This window comes from Benincasa hispida, chromosome 7 (genome assembly GCF_027475165.1).
Source record: "Benincasa hispida cultivar pf3 chromosome 7, pf3_genome.v1.1, whole genome shotgun sequence".
NCBI classification, from domain to species: domain Eukaryota; kingdom Viridiplantae; phylum Streptophyta; class Magnoliopsida; order Cucurbitales; family Cucurbitaceae; genus Benincasa; species Benincasa hispida.
This window is the reverse complement of record NC_143484.1, coordinates 51,918,130-51,930,504: the sequence shown is the minus strand read 5'-3', so window position 1 is coordinate 51,930,504 and position 12,375 is coordinate 51,918,130. Positions and strand designations below refer to the sequence as shown.

The window sequence follows — 12,375 nt, the reverse complement described above, 5'->3', positions numbered from 1 at the left end:
CGGGTATGGGGTCGGGCCAAAAAATAGTAACATGGCTAGACTGGGCTAGAAAGGGAAGGCATGTTTCTGTTTTTTGGCTCAGTCCCGAGCCCGCCCAGGTATGGGATCGAGCCAAAAGATAGGAACGAGTGGACTGGGCGACTTGGGACTGGGAAGGGGCGGGCGGGACCAAGTCATCTTCGAAGCTAGCTACTAGTTTTTTGCCCAGTCCCGGGCCCGACCGGGTATGGGGTCGGGCCAAAAACCATTAGCTATAAGGGTGTGACCGGGCGACTCAAAATTGGGAAGGGGTCTAATCGGGCAATCTTCGAAGCTAGCTATTGGTTTTTTACCTAGTCTCGGGCTTGGTCGGGTATGGGGCCGAGCTAAAAACCAGTAGCTTACATTTATTTTATTTTTTTATTTTTAAATATTCTGACGCATTGTTGTATTGTGCTAACTTCTAATTTATTTATTTGATGAAAAATGCAGGTTATAATGGAACTAGAAATGAAGGTTCATCCTAATGATCATTTTCCTACAACTCTTTCATATTGTTCCCTAAAATTAAGAAAAAAACTAACCTGTGACACAAACATCATCTTCAATTGACCATTAATTCATTATATTTTTGTTCGAGAGGTAGAGGAACCTAAGAGAGATGTTATTAGTTTTAATCTTATGGGGAATAAAGTATCATTCAACCAAATAGAGTTTAACCTTATTACAGGATTAAAACATCAAACTAGAACTATGAGGGGGAGAAAATTGTTTTGTTAGACTCAAAGCTAAGTATCTAAATGACAATGAGGGTATGAAGGCATATGAGTTGGACTCTATTTTTCCAAAACTTGAGTTCGAAAATAATGTTGATGCAATAAAAATTGCATTGTTTTATTTTATTGAGTTTGCTATGATGGGTAGAGAGAGGAAAAAACAAATGAATTTTGAAAATTTAGTGATAGTAGATGATTGGAATAGATTTTGTAATGAGAACTAGAGGAAGAAAATTTTTTAAAATACAATTAAACGATTCAAACAAGGATTGAAAGATAAAGCACAAGCATATAAGACCAATGCAGATGGAAAACAACAGGCGTACAGTCTTTACGAGTTTCTCCATATTTTTCAGGTAATTTAGTTAATTTGATTTAATGAATATTCATCGAAGTACACCACTAATACACACTTACATTTCATATAGGTATGGGCATACAAAACGATTTCATCATTATACGGTCGCGTTACAAACAGATTGAATGACAATGCAATACCACGCATTTTGAGAAGGTTGTGCTCATATTCTCCTTCATATGGAGTCCTTAGAGACGAGTCTTCAGGTCAGATGCAATATGTTCCTTTTTAAGTTTTTTGAGTTGGAATTTTCTTCATGATTACAGCTTCTTAGTTTATTTATTCATGACTATAATTTTTTTTAGGTAAGGATCACATTGCAACTCGTTCCATATGAGGAAGTGATTCGTTCCATCACATACCATGAAATACTTTTGGGAAGATCGTGATAATTGCCTTTTTTTATATTAAAGTGTCTATTTGATACGATAACTAAATCACGAACTTGCCCAGTTGCACATCTTAATTGTTGGAAAAAAAAACACACCCAAGATTCATCATTTCTCGACCAGATATACCAAACGCGACTGGGTATATTTGATTATTTCCATCGACCCCAATCGCAAGCAAGAGTTTACCATTGTACTTACCCCTTAAATGTGTTCCATCTACAATTAAAACAGGATGAATGCAGTTTAGAAACCCCCTAATGGAAGCACCAAGAGCCATGAAGACGTGCTTGAAATATTTATCTTCTTGTAAATCATATTTAAATGTTGAACCAGGATTTTCGATTTGTAAGGCTTCACCAAGTTTAGGTAATTTTTTGTATGATTCTTCTAGTGACCCCCAAACAAGCACTAACGCTTCTTCCCTTGCCCTCCATGCCTTGTCGTGACTTAAACTCACGTTATACTCTTGTTTTATATCATTCACAATGTTCTTCAGTCTATATGAACGACTAACGTCTTCAAAATTCATCTTTATTAAATATCAGAGAACCCAACTAGAAGCTCGTCTATGATTATTAGTCAATATTTCATTTCTATATGTGTGGACATTGTCATACTTAGAGATCTTAATTATTTCACAATTTTCAATTTAACGACTCGAAGTCTCCATTTGCATTCTTCAACTAAGTATATAACTTTGTATAATGTTGTGGTCGACTTCTTTACCTTAAACTGAAAGTTACCTCTAATTACCAACATAGATAACCACATTTTTGAATAATTCTTAGATATAAAAATATCACCAACTTGCACATCTTCAAAAGATTAAGACTGACTGGCATGACGATTGTGTTACTAGATGGATGTGACAAGTCATGACTTGTTGCATGTGATGAGCTTCCATAATCTTCAATTGTTCATTCTTTTGCATGAGGTGTGTGGTGGGTATTTGTTGGGTTTTATGTCCTAAAACTCGTGGTATGTAAACAATGGATCTTATTCTAAAAATTCAATAAATGTGTTGTTGAATAGATCTATTGTTTGATAGAAATCCAATAAACCTAAAAGTCTCTTGACTATTGGATGAGTACTTGAACTTTATGTGGAGACATAAAGATGGATCAGATTCGAGTAAATAGTCAAAATGATCTATAATATATGGATAAGGTTTGGTACCTTATTCTAGCAACACTATTGGATGCGCCCACTCTGTAGTTGTTACAAGGAGTTGTAAAGTATTACAAATGAAGTGATCCTAATTCGTTCATGTTAGACATGAGGAGTGGGGGTGTCCTTGTGCAAAAGAGTATGTACAAGATTGGATCACGAAATGAGTCACTCTTACTTCGTAATGTTGTTTACTGTTTAAGACTGACTATTTCAAAGTGATGACTTAGGTAACTTGACCTTAATCCTGAGTAACTATGAACTCTTGTTTATTCGAGATGTCCCTTAGATTTGCATAGGTGAGGGTTGGCTCAACAGCGCCGGCTCAATAAGACTCCCCAATTCAGGGGTAAAATCGGATAGATAGCTGGGGACATAGGGTGCAAGTGGGAATTCACTCCTACCCGCTTTAGGTATAGTAGAGAGGTTGTTCCCTTAAGTGCTGATTCTGGGGGTTGGACAAGGGATCCTGCCCTTTCATTTGGCATGAGAGAGACTCGATTTTTTTTATTGGATCACATTAAGAGATCGGTGGGGACTTAAGGAACAAAAGGTAATTTCGGGAGTAAAACAGAGATTTGACCTAGTCGTTATTACGAACAACCTGTGAAGGGTTGACTTACTAATCATGGTTATATCGAGTGGACATAATATATCTACAGTAAGGGGAGTTCAACTATGGACTTTAGTGAAGTGACCCATTAATTAACGAATGGGGGTTAGATCGGTCTAATGAGTTTAGTCGATTAATCTCGGATCGTTAGAGCCCATGATCTATAGATCCATGAGGTCCCCTTACTAGCTCGAAAATGGATTAGCTCTAGAGTAGTGTGATAAGTTAATTTGAAACGTGCATATTAGAATCAAACAGAATTGGAGAAAATATATTTAAATATGATTTAAATATATGAAGATGAATTTGTGTAAAAATTTATTTAATATTGGATATTAAATTAATTGAAACTATTTAAATTGTTTAAATAATTGTTTATTAATTTTATTAGAAAATTAATTTATGAAATTAATTTGTAAAATTAATAAAATATAATTTTAAAATCAATTTTGGATTTTGGAAATTAAAATTACACAAATAGGAAAAATGGTTTTTTCCATCTTTTTCTTCTACTTGCTCATTGGGAACACACCACCTTCAACTTCAATAACTCCAAGCATGAGTTACATCTCATGCAGCAAATCTCTTTGCATGATAGTCTGCAATTTATTGAAGAGATTGGAGTAAAGTTGAGTGAGATGAACTGATAGAATTTTAGCAAAAAAAATCTTGAGAAGAAGGTGTTCTTTATTGGATTGGTTCAGTGAGCTTTCTCTATATTCCCTTTGATTCCAGCTTATTTTGAGCCCCACAACTCAATCTAGAGCCCCAAGAAGATAGTAGGGAAGATCTTGTAGTGGTCTACACAAGGATTTGGAGGATTTTGCAGTTGAAAATCAAGATTTCAATGGTTCGGCCAATGTATGTTCTTGAAACCCATTAAACTCTGTTTTAGCATGTTTCTCTTCTGTCAAAATTAATCGATTAGAGTGCTTATGGATCTTGATGTCTTTCGCTGTGTGCTGGTATCGATCCAATAGTATTAATCTTAGGTTCCTCTCCATCATCCTTCTCCCTCCAAGACCAATCATTAAAATATTGACCTTGGTCTAAATCATCCCCTAAATTATGAGTCACCAAATTACTAGGTGATGAAGTAAGTGATGGGTCAAAATATTTGGGGAAAAATTGACTATCCGACTCCATCTTGCAATGTACTGGCCTATATGTCGGAGTTATTTCTTCAGTTCGTCGGATATATGAATTGTTTGGATGAAATCCTTGATTACTTGAACACTTTGGAAGCGTGGATACGTAAAGAGGTATTATCGAAACCTCTTCCCATGTGAGGAATGTGTGTAGACCTTCATCATTCTGAATTACAAATGTTAGGGCTTTGGATCCCAATTGAAGTATACATCTTATAACAAGATTATACTTATCTGACATTATAATACTTATCTTATAAACTTCGGTCAGGAATTCATTATACGTCGTGCCAACCTTAATGTCAAATCCTCGCAGCTCTCATCATAATCCTCTTTCCTTTCTTTCCAAACGCCACCGAAACAAATCTAAACACAAGACATTGTCCTACAATTTATAATAAAAAATGTATTAATGTAGTTAAAGAAAAAGCAAAATACAAAAAAAGAAACTAAAAAGAAAAAAATTGGCCTAGTTGTCCACTCGCTCGAGTACAACAACGGGCCAAAAAATAATTTTCGTACTTTTTGTATGCCCGGCCGGACTAAAGTTAACTCTACCGGGCCTTGGACTAGTCCCAACTCGGTTCCTATCCCGTACCTAGGAAGACCAAGTGATTTCAATCAATTTATTTCATACCTGGTGAAGCCCGACTAGGTATCCAACTTATTTCAACAATTATTTTGTACTCGGTGAAGTCCGATTGGGTAATTTTAACTCATTTTCTTTTTATCTAGTGAAGTCCGGTTGGGTATCTTAAAAAAAAATCTATTTTTTTTCATTTTTTTATTATAAATATCAAATGTAGAGCATTATTTTTTTTTTTTAAAAAAAAAAACAATCAAGAAAGCAAGCATAAATACAAGCAAATAAATTCTAACCTGGAAAAGCAAGCTCCAAAAAGGTACTCTATTTTTGTCAATTTTCCCAGAAATTATCGAACTATTGAATACATACAAAATGAAATACATACATTCTTACGGAGCGTACAATACAACTTCGTGAAATATAAGTTTTGGACTTGACGAAAGACTTTTCGTTCTGGAAATAATTTGGTGAAAGAGAACTTTTTGTGGAATTGTAAACAAATCAAATTTAGTAGAGAATTTTTTGTCAATTAATTTCGGATAGTTGTGAATAAATTTTTGAGGTGGAGAATTTTTGGTGAATTAATTTGATAGGTTGTTGTTGAAATGAAAAGTGAGAATTTAATAAAGAGCATAAGAGAAATTGTACCACAAATATTTTCCATACTTACATCATTTTCATCATCAAGTGAGAAAAAAAAAATTGTTTTTGAAAAATAGGTAAAAAGCCAAAATCAAACTCCAAATAGTTCATTTTTGTCGATTAGTAAAAGGTAAAGGTTGGTTTCTTGCTCATTCTTGTGCTAAGATGAACATTGTATGGAAGGAAATAAGTAATGTTTTTCGCAATATATGCAATAAAATTCACATGATCTCATTCAGATTCCAATAAATTGTATTTATAAATTTGTTTAGATACTACTTTGGTCTCATACTTTTGATTTTAATTCATTTTAGTATATATATTTTTAACTTATGTTTATTATGATATGAATGGACTAATACACGATAGAAATAGAAAAAATGAACTAAAATTGAAAGTACAAAAATCAAAGCAAAGTAGTATTTAGACCTTATAAATTAGTCACCCATGGATGTAAGATTACAGCATTAGTCAGACAAAATCTTTAAGTCGTAGACAGTTCTCAAATACAAACGAGTCTTAAAATTTTGGCCCTCATCCCAGTTACATCCCAATCAACAAAATACATCACAGGAAATTTTGGCTTGCAACAAGTTTGACTGACTTGTGGATTTTCTACCGTAATCAAATGCTCGTCTATGAAGAGAGCATTCTCTCTACAAATTATCGGCCTCCTTGTCTTTGACCTTGTTGCTCAACATGCCTTGTATCAGCTAGTTCATGGCTACAAAATGGGCTACATACCCTTTTAATGGCAGCTCCAGAGTCGAGACTCATTCGTCTGGTGGTGACTAAATACCATAGAATTCCTTCAACGTGGGAATACTCCCGAAATACTTTGATCTCGTCCGTCGAGCTAGAGCCCTATTTGTCTGATGCCGCCTATAACATCAAAAGCAGGGTTGTTAATCAAAACAAATTGATATCAGAGAATAAAGGCTCATATATTTGTTAACCCATTTGCCTGAGATTGGCATCGGTGTTCTTTTTGATATGGGCTCTGGTTCCTTCATATCAACTACAACAGCATCAGATGTCAGAAAAGTTTTGGCAACAGAAGCGGCATGCTCCAGGCAACATCTCACGACCTGCATCAGATTTCAGTAGGGAGCTATAATTAGTGCAATGAATTGTTGGATGAATGAAAACCACTCTTCACAGTTCACTATATTTTTCAATCAACCTCGTTCAATCTACATTTTTTCAAGTTCCTTTAGCCATTAAAAATTTCAGGTTTCACCAAAAGATGGATGCTTTTCTGCTAATTTGAACGAATTCCTTAAAAACTATTCGGAATGGTAAAACAAGACTGTCAGAGCTCTGAAGAAAGTTCATAAACCTTTGATGGATCCATGATTCCAGCTTTCATTAGATCCTCGTAACGATCTGTGGCGGCATTATATCCATAATCCAAATCATTGTTAATAAGAACCTGTGAGATATTAAGTTAATTTTACCATGAAGACTAGACTTAATATGTGAAATGAGAGGGGGAAAAAATTATACACAGCAAATTAGAAGCAAATTCATTTGTTCACAGCGACCTTATCTATAACAACACTTCCATTGACACCGGCATTTCTCGCTATTAGTTTTGTAGGATAGCTCAAAGCTCTTTTGAAAATTTCGGCTCCAATCTGCACTTGACCATTGCAATTGATATAACCCATCGTATGAATTAACGTGATATTCTAGTTGATATGCTAATTAAAACTAAATCTACCTGTAATCATCATAATCAAAAAAACAAGTTAACATTTAATATTAAGAAGTTATAACAGAAAAATTTTGGGGTACACCAAGAGGGATACCATCTGTTCGTCATTTTCCAGGACATTCTTTATAGCATCCACCTTCGTAGACAGCCTTAAAAGACAACAACCTCCACCAACGACAACACCTTCTTCAATAGCAGCCTACAACAAACATAAGGTTATAACCGATATTTGGAACTCATATCCTCAAGGAAAACAGACCAACTATACACCTTTGATGCATTCAAAGCATCCTCAATCCTTAACTGTCTATCCTTCAACTCAACCTCAGTTTGTGCTCCTACCTACAATTAAGTATATGGACAAAGTGAACGAGTATGGTCATGGTGTAAGTTGCTATTTCCCGATGATGATAATAGTAAATATTTTTTCTTAAAATATCATCACCTGAAGTATTGCAATTCGCCCAGATAACCTTGCAATTCTCTCATTCAATATCTTCTTCGGAAATTTTTCCTCAGTATTCTGCAGAATAGACAATAGTATGTCTCTTGGTGTATTCGACTAAACGTCAAAGCTATATACTTCAACATGGAAATTTGTGTTCTATTTTATTACTCAGAAATGGATACTGCAATGCAGAAAACCACGAAATGTAGGATATCTCAGCATAGATAAAGAATGATTCTAGCACCTCCATAAGCTTTTGAATTTGTAAGACCCTTTTTCGAACAGCTTCCCGAGTATTCCCATCTGTAACTATTAGAGTGGAATCTTTTGATATAACAACCTTACTAGCAGAGCCCAATACCTCTTTGCCGGTCTTTTCTAAAGTCAATCCACTATCTTCTCTGACCACAATAGCTGCATAACATATAAAAGAGTTGCACTTTGGATCAAATTTTATAGCAAAAACTTCTGAGAACCAAAAGGAAACTACACGTAGAATGCCTTTTCTTTTCATTATCAACTTGTATATAAGATCAAAGATAAGCTTTACTCCATTCCAGCAAGATGATAGTATATTTTTAGATGATGAATATGATGTTATATTTAATTAGATGCATCATTCTTGAAAAAATTCATGGTATTTCATCGCATTATGAAATGTCTTTAACTGAATTCCCATTATCTCTGATGTACGTTTATGCTGAAATCTCATTGAATATAGATTGGGTTGTTTTTCTTCCTTTTTTCCCTTGTAAATGGTTATTAAGTTAAGAAAAAATGGGGAAAGCACAAGGACTCAAAACTCTCTTCTAATATTCTGCTACCTCCAGTTAAGGTGGCTATGTCATCTAAGTAGTGACTCTTGCGCTCGCCAAAGGCAGGAGCCTTGATAGCAGCTGCCTTCAGCACACCTCTAAGTTTATTCCTAATTACTGGAGCCAGAGCTTCCTGCTCAATGCCCTCTGCCAATATCACAATTGGGTATTTCTCTTTCACAGCACTGTCCAATATTTTAAACATCTCCTTTGGATCTGAGATTTTTTTGTCGACCAATAGTAACTGCAACCAAAAATCCCCATTTCTAAAGATTACTTTTTATATAAAAGAAAAACATATTATTTAAAGTCCGGTTGCTACCTTGCAATCATGGAATTCTACTACCATCTTCTTTCTATCAGTAACAAAGTATGGAGATAAATATCCACGATCAAATTGCATCCCTTCAACAATTTGCAGGCTGTTATCGATACTCTTCCCCTTTTCAATTTGAACGACTCCCTTCCGACCAACTTGACGTAATGCATGTGAAACCAAATTTCCCACAGCATAATCATTCCCTGCACTAACTGCCGCCACATGTGCTATCTCATGATCTTCAACCTACAAATTTGAAATATGTAGCAGTTGAATAGATCACTGACAAACTGTTATTGGACTACCACTTGCGGCTAAAATTGATATTTTTGTCCTTTCATTCACTGTGAAGCACGTCTCAGGGTTTTGAACTTTCCACACTGAAAGAAGCATAATCTTGCATACCTCTCTTGACAGCAATTTCAGCTCAGAAACTAGTGCTTTTGCAGTCTTCTCAATCCCACGTGCAATTTGAACAGGATTCATGCCAGAAGAAATAACCTATAAAGTGCATTTTATTATTAGTACTTAAAAATTGACCAGGCTATTAATTGTGATGAGAAACAATTTATTATTCTTTCATAATACAAAAAATCCTGATTGCTGCCTTTGATAGAGAGTGAAATACAGGTTCATCAAATAGCCCAAGATCGCAATGCCATAGTCCTAGGAAGTCCCAAAGTTAATCCAAACCAAGAGTCAAAGTTTAACTAGCCGACCATACAATCCTTTAAATTTGATATAGGCTAAGTTCATCACGTAGAATTTGGATGGCCCCATATTGACTAGTTTGGCCATTAATCAGCCCAGTTATAAGGCTATTTGGCCAAATCATTAGACTGAGCCCAATATAGCGCCATTATTAAAAAAAATTACATTGTGCGGGTGTGTGTGTAACTTGAATACTTTAGAAATTTAAATCATAAATCGTGTACCATGAAATTAAATATAGAAAAAAAAAATTATAAAACAAAATATGAAAACTTAAATTTAATTATTTATAGAGATATATAACAAATTTGTTTTGTTTTTCACATAGTACGTTCATCTTTTTAATAAAATAACGTTGAATGAATCACAAGTTATTGAAAACTTCCTTAAAAGTTAAAAATCGGATGCGGTGTTCCATGGTCCACATAGCAGTACTAGTTATTCTATATGGCTGATATTCATGCATGGAATTCCATTAACTACCTTCATACCCTCAGCAATCAATCCCTGAGCAAGAATGACAGATGTAGTGGAACCATCACCAGCAAGGTCATTTGTCTTTGCTCCAGCTTGTCTCACCAATTTCACCCCAACGTTCTCTAAAGGGTCTTCCAGCTCAATCTAGCTTTCCGACCAGATAATAATTAGAGTCCAAAAGGATAGGATACACCAAAAGGATAGACGACCTTCAATAACTACTTGTGTCATTATTCATAAGCCTAGACATGCTGAATTATTTGCAAAATAGCTATGTGTGCAACTAGAAAATGCATAATGTTACAGGGTAGGATGCTAGTTTGAAATGTTGTTAATAAAATCTAAGAAGCATGGTCACTTTAGTTCGTTAGCATATTTATGTCCGTGTACGACATGTGTCGAACACTGACATTCTGACACTATTTGGATGAGTATTGAAAACTCATCAACACAATAAATATGTGTTAGACACAAATTGTATAAAGCTAATATAGATTTTTTAGGTACTTATCCCACACTTGTAATATGTATACTAAACAGACTCATAACAATATAGAACAAAAAATAATAGATTTTGAGAGTGAAATATATCAATCTCGTCTTTAAAATATAAATGCATAAACTTAGTGACTTTTAATTTTCTTCCTATATTAAAATAACATATATTTTAAAAAGCATATATTTTAATAAACGTGTACTTGTCATGTTCGTCTAGTAATTTTTTTCTAAAATGATGTGACTTGATATTTGTGTTGTGTCAGTGCCCAAGCTTCTTAGAATAGAATACAAAAAATAAGGCACGAAAGTTACATGCAAATTCACAAGCCAATGAGTGAATTATAGACAAATTGCAGCTGTTAAGTGTTACCAATCTCCCGTTGTAGATCTTATGCAAGGAGATTTACAAACGAATTTCTTTCCCTTTTATCTCTAATCCCAAAGTTATATCATAAAGAAACTTATTATCGAAAACAATTTCAATTTACATTAAGTTGTATGCCTTTGCTGAAATTCTTTGTTGATTATAATATGAGATGTATAAAAGAAATGCGCAAGCTGGCGCATGGCTCATACACTCATAGATATGAAGAAAAAAGATGACATTATGCTTCGTTTCCATATAACTTTCTAACTTTTTAGCCCTTCCCCAACTTAGTTCTTCTTTAATCGAATTCATCCCCCAACTGATCAAGCATTTTAGTTTCAGATGCCATAATAACTTGAAGAGGAAAAAGAAAACGCATAAGAAAAATACCTTAACCAAAAGGTTGAGAAAAAAAAAAAATCAGAATACCTCCTTCAGGACAGTTTCGCCATCGTTAACGATCTTGGGCGGTCCATATTTGTTCTGAAGCACCACATTCCTTCCCTTCGGCCCTAACGTAACACCCACCAGCTCCGCCACCAAATTAACTCCGACCTGTTCATCAAAATCAAACCGTTCAATCATCAAACCGTTAGGGCAAAGAAACAAGTGCCTCGTCCGAGTACGTAACCTGAAGTTTTTTAAAGGTAGAGCCATCGCGGTTGAAGTAAAGTTCCTTGGGCGGAGATTTGGGGGTGGGGTTCAACGCAGGAGGCAACGAAGACGGTGGTCTGTTTGGTATTGGTCTTGGCTTTGTTCTTGATCTTGATGTGGGATTGGGAAAAGATAGTGGAGGGATTGGAGTGGGAGAAGACGCCATGGTTCTGCAATTCGCAGAACAAAGGCATAAAAAATGACGATGAAGATAAGTTGCTATGACGGAATTAACATTTCGCTTGGTGGATAAGGTGGAAGATACGCCTGCATCGCCAAGCGGGAAATATCTGGACGAGTTAATTTGGCGCGATTAGGGTCCGTTATTTAACGGCAAACTAAATTCGTTATTCATTTTCGTATTTATGTTTCCAAAAAAAAAAAAATACAAAGAGAACAATTAAGACGTATTTCTATTTGGTATACTTATATTTAAAAGCGATTTTCAAAAACAATTCTTGAAATGATCCATTTTTATAAATAATAAATTATCGTTTCCTTTGTTTTTTAGAATTTATTTTTAAAAATTATAAACATGAGATATATTATTGTATTTTTAAATTCATAACCAAATACAAAATTTGAATTTTGATTTCAAATGTCGAAACTTTAAATTGCAATCATATGTGTTTTTGAATATAGTAAAAAAATTAATTTTGTTTTCTACTGAATTCTTTATCTTTTAAAATAATTTTCCGATCACAAACC

General features: G+C 34.7%; 1 protein-coding gene across 3 annotated transcripts; it reads right to left on the bottom strand.

Moving 5' to 3' along the window:
- Nucleotides 1-6,052: 6,052 nt before the first annotated feature.
- On the bottom strand, nucleotides 6,053-12,002 carry LOC120081325 (ruBisCO large subunit-binding protein subunit beta, chloroplastic). Of its 3 annotated transcripts, none has more exons than XR_005482788.2 (14): nucleotides 11,645-12,002; nucleotides 11,443-11,568; nucleotides 10,155-10,292; nucleotides 9,366-9,461; nucleotides 8,964-9,206; nucleotides 8,651-8,885; nucleotides 8,071-8,240; nucleotides 7,824-7,901; nucleotides 7,649-7,720; nucleotides 7,473-7,577; nucleotides 7,206-7,384; nucleotides 7,001-7,093; nucleotides 6,626-6,749; nucleotides 6,053-6,543 (listed from the first exon to the last, which is right to left on the bottom strand). XR_005482788.2 is itself a non-coding variant. In XM_090315402.1 (14 exons), the coding sequence occupies exons 1-14, from the start codon at nucleotides 11,831-11,833 to the stop codon at nucleotides 6,518-6,520; spliced, it is 1,788 nt and encodes a 595-aa protein (XP_090171528.1). In that variant the 5' UTR covers nucleotides 11,834-12,002; the 3' UTR covers nucleotides 6,053-6,517. The 3 variants fall into 3 exon arrangements, 2 of the variants coding, with proteins under 2 accessions (XP_090171528.1, XP_038892006.1); XM_090315402.1 differs by having other exon boundaries at nucleotides 7,206-7,298; XM_039036078.2 differs by having other exon boundaries at nucleotides 6,352-6,749; nucleotides 7,206-7,298.
- Between the last annotated feature and the right edge of the window lie 373 nt (nucleotides 12,003-12,375).

What these genes read in the sequence shown, in the direction of transcription:
- LOC120081325 (XM_039036078.2), bottom strand. Translation starts at nt 11,833, where the DNA reads ATGGCGTCTTCTCCCACTCCAATCCCTCCACTATCTTTTCCCAATCCC. An exon ending in TGGAAAATGACGAACAGATG is followed by an intron (nt 7,299 to 7,472) that starts GTATCCCTCTTG and finishes GGTCAAGTGCAG; the next exon opens with ATTGGAGCCGAAATTTTCAA. An exon ending in GAAGTGTTGTTATAGATAAG is followed by an intron (nt 7,094 to 7,205) that starts GTCGCTGTGAAC and finishes AATATCTCACAG; the next exon opens with GTTCTTATTAACAATGATTT.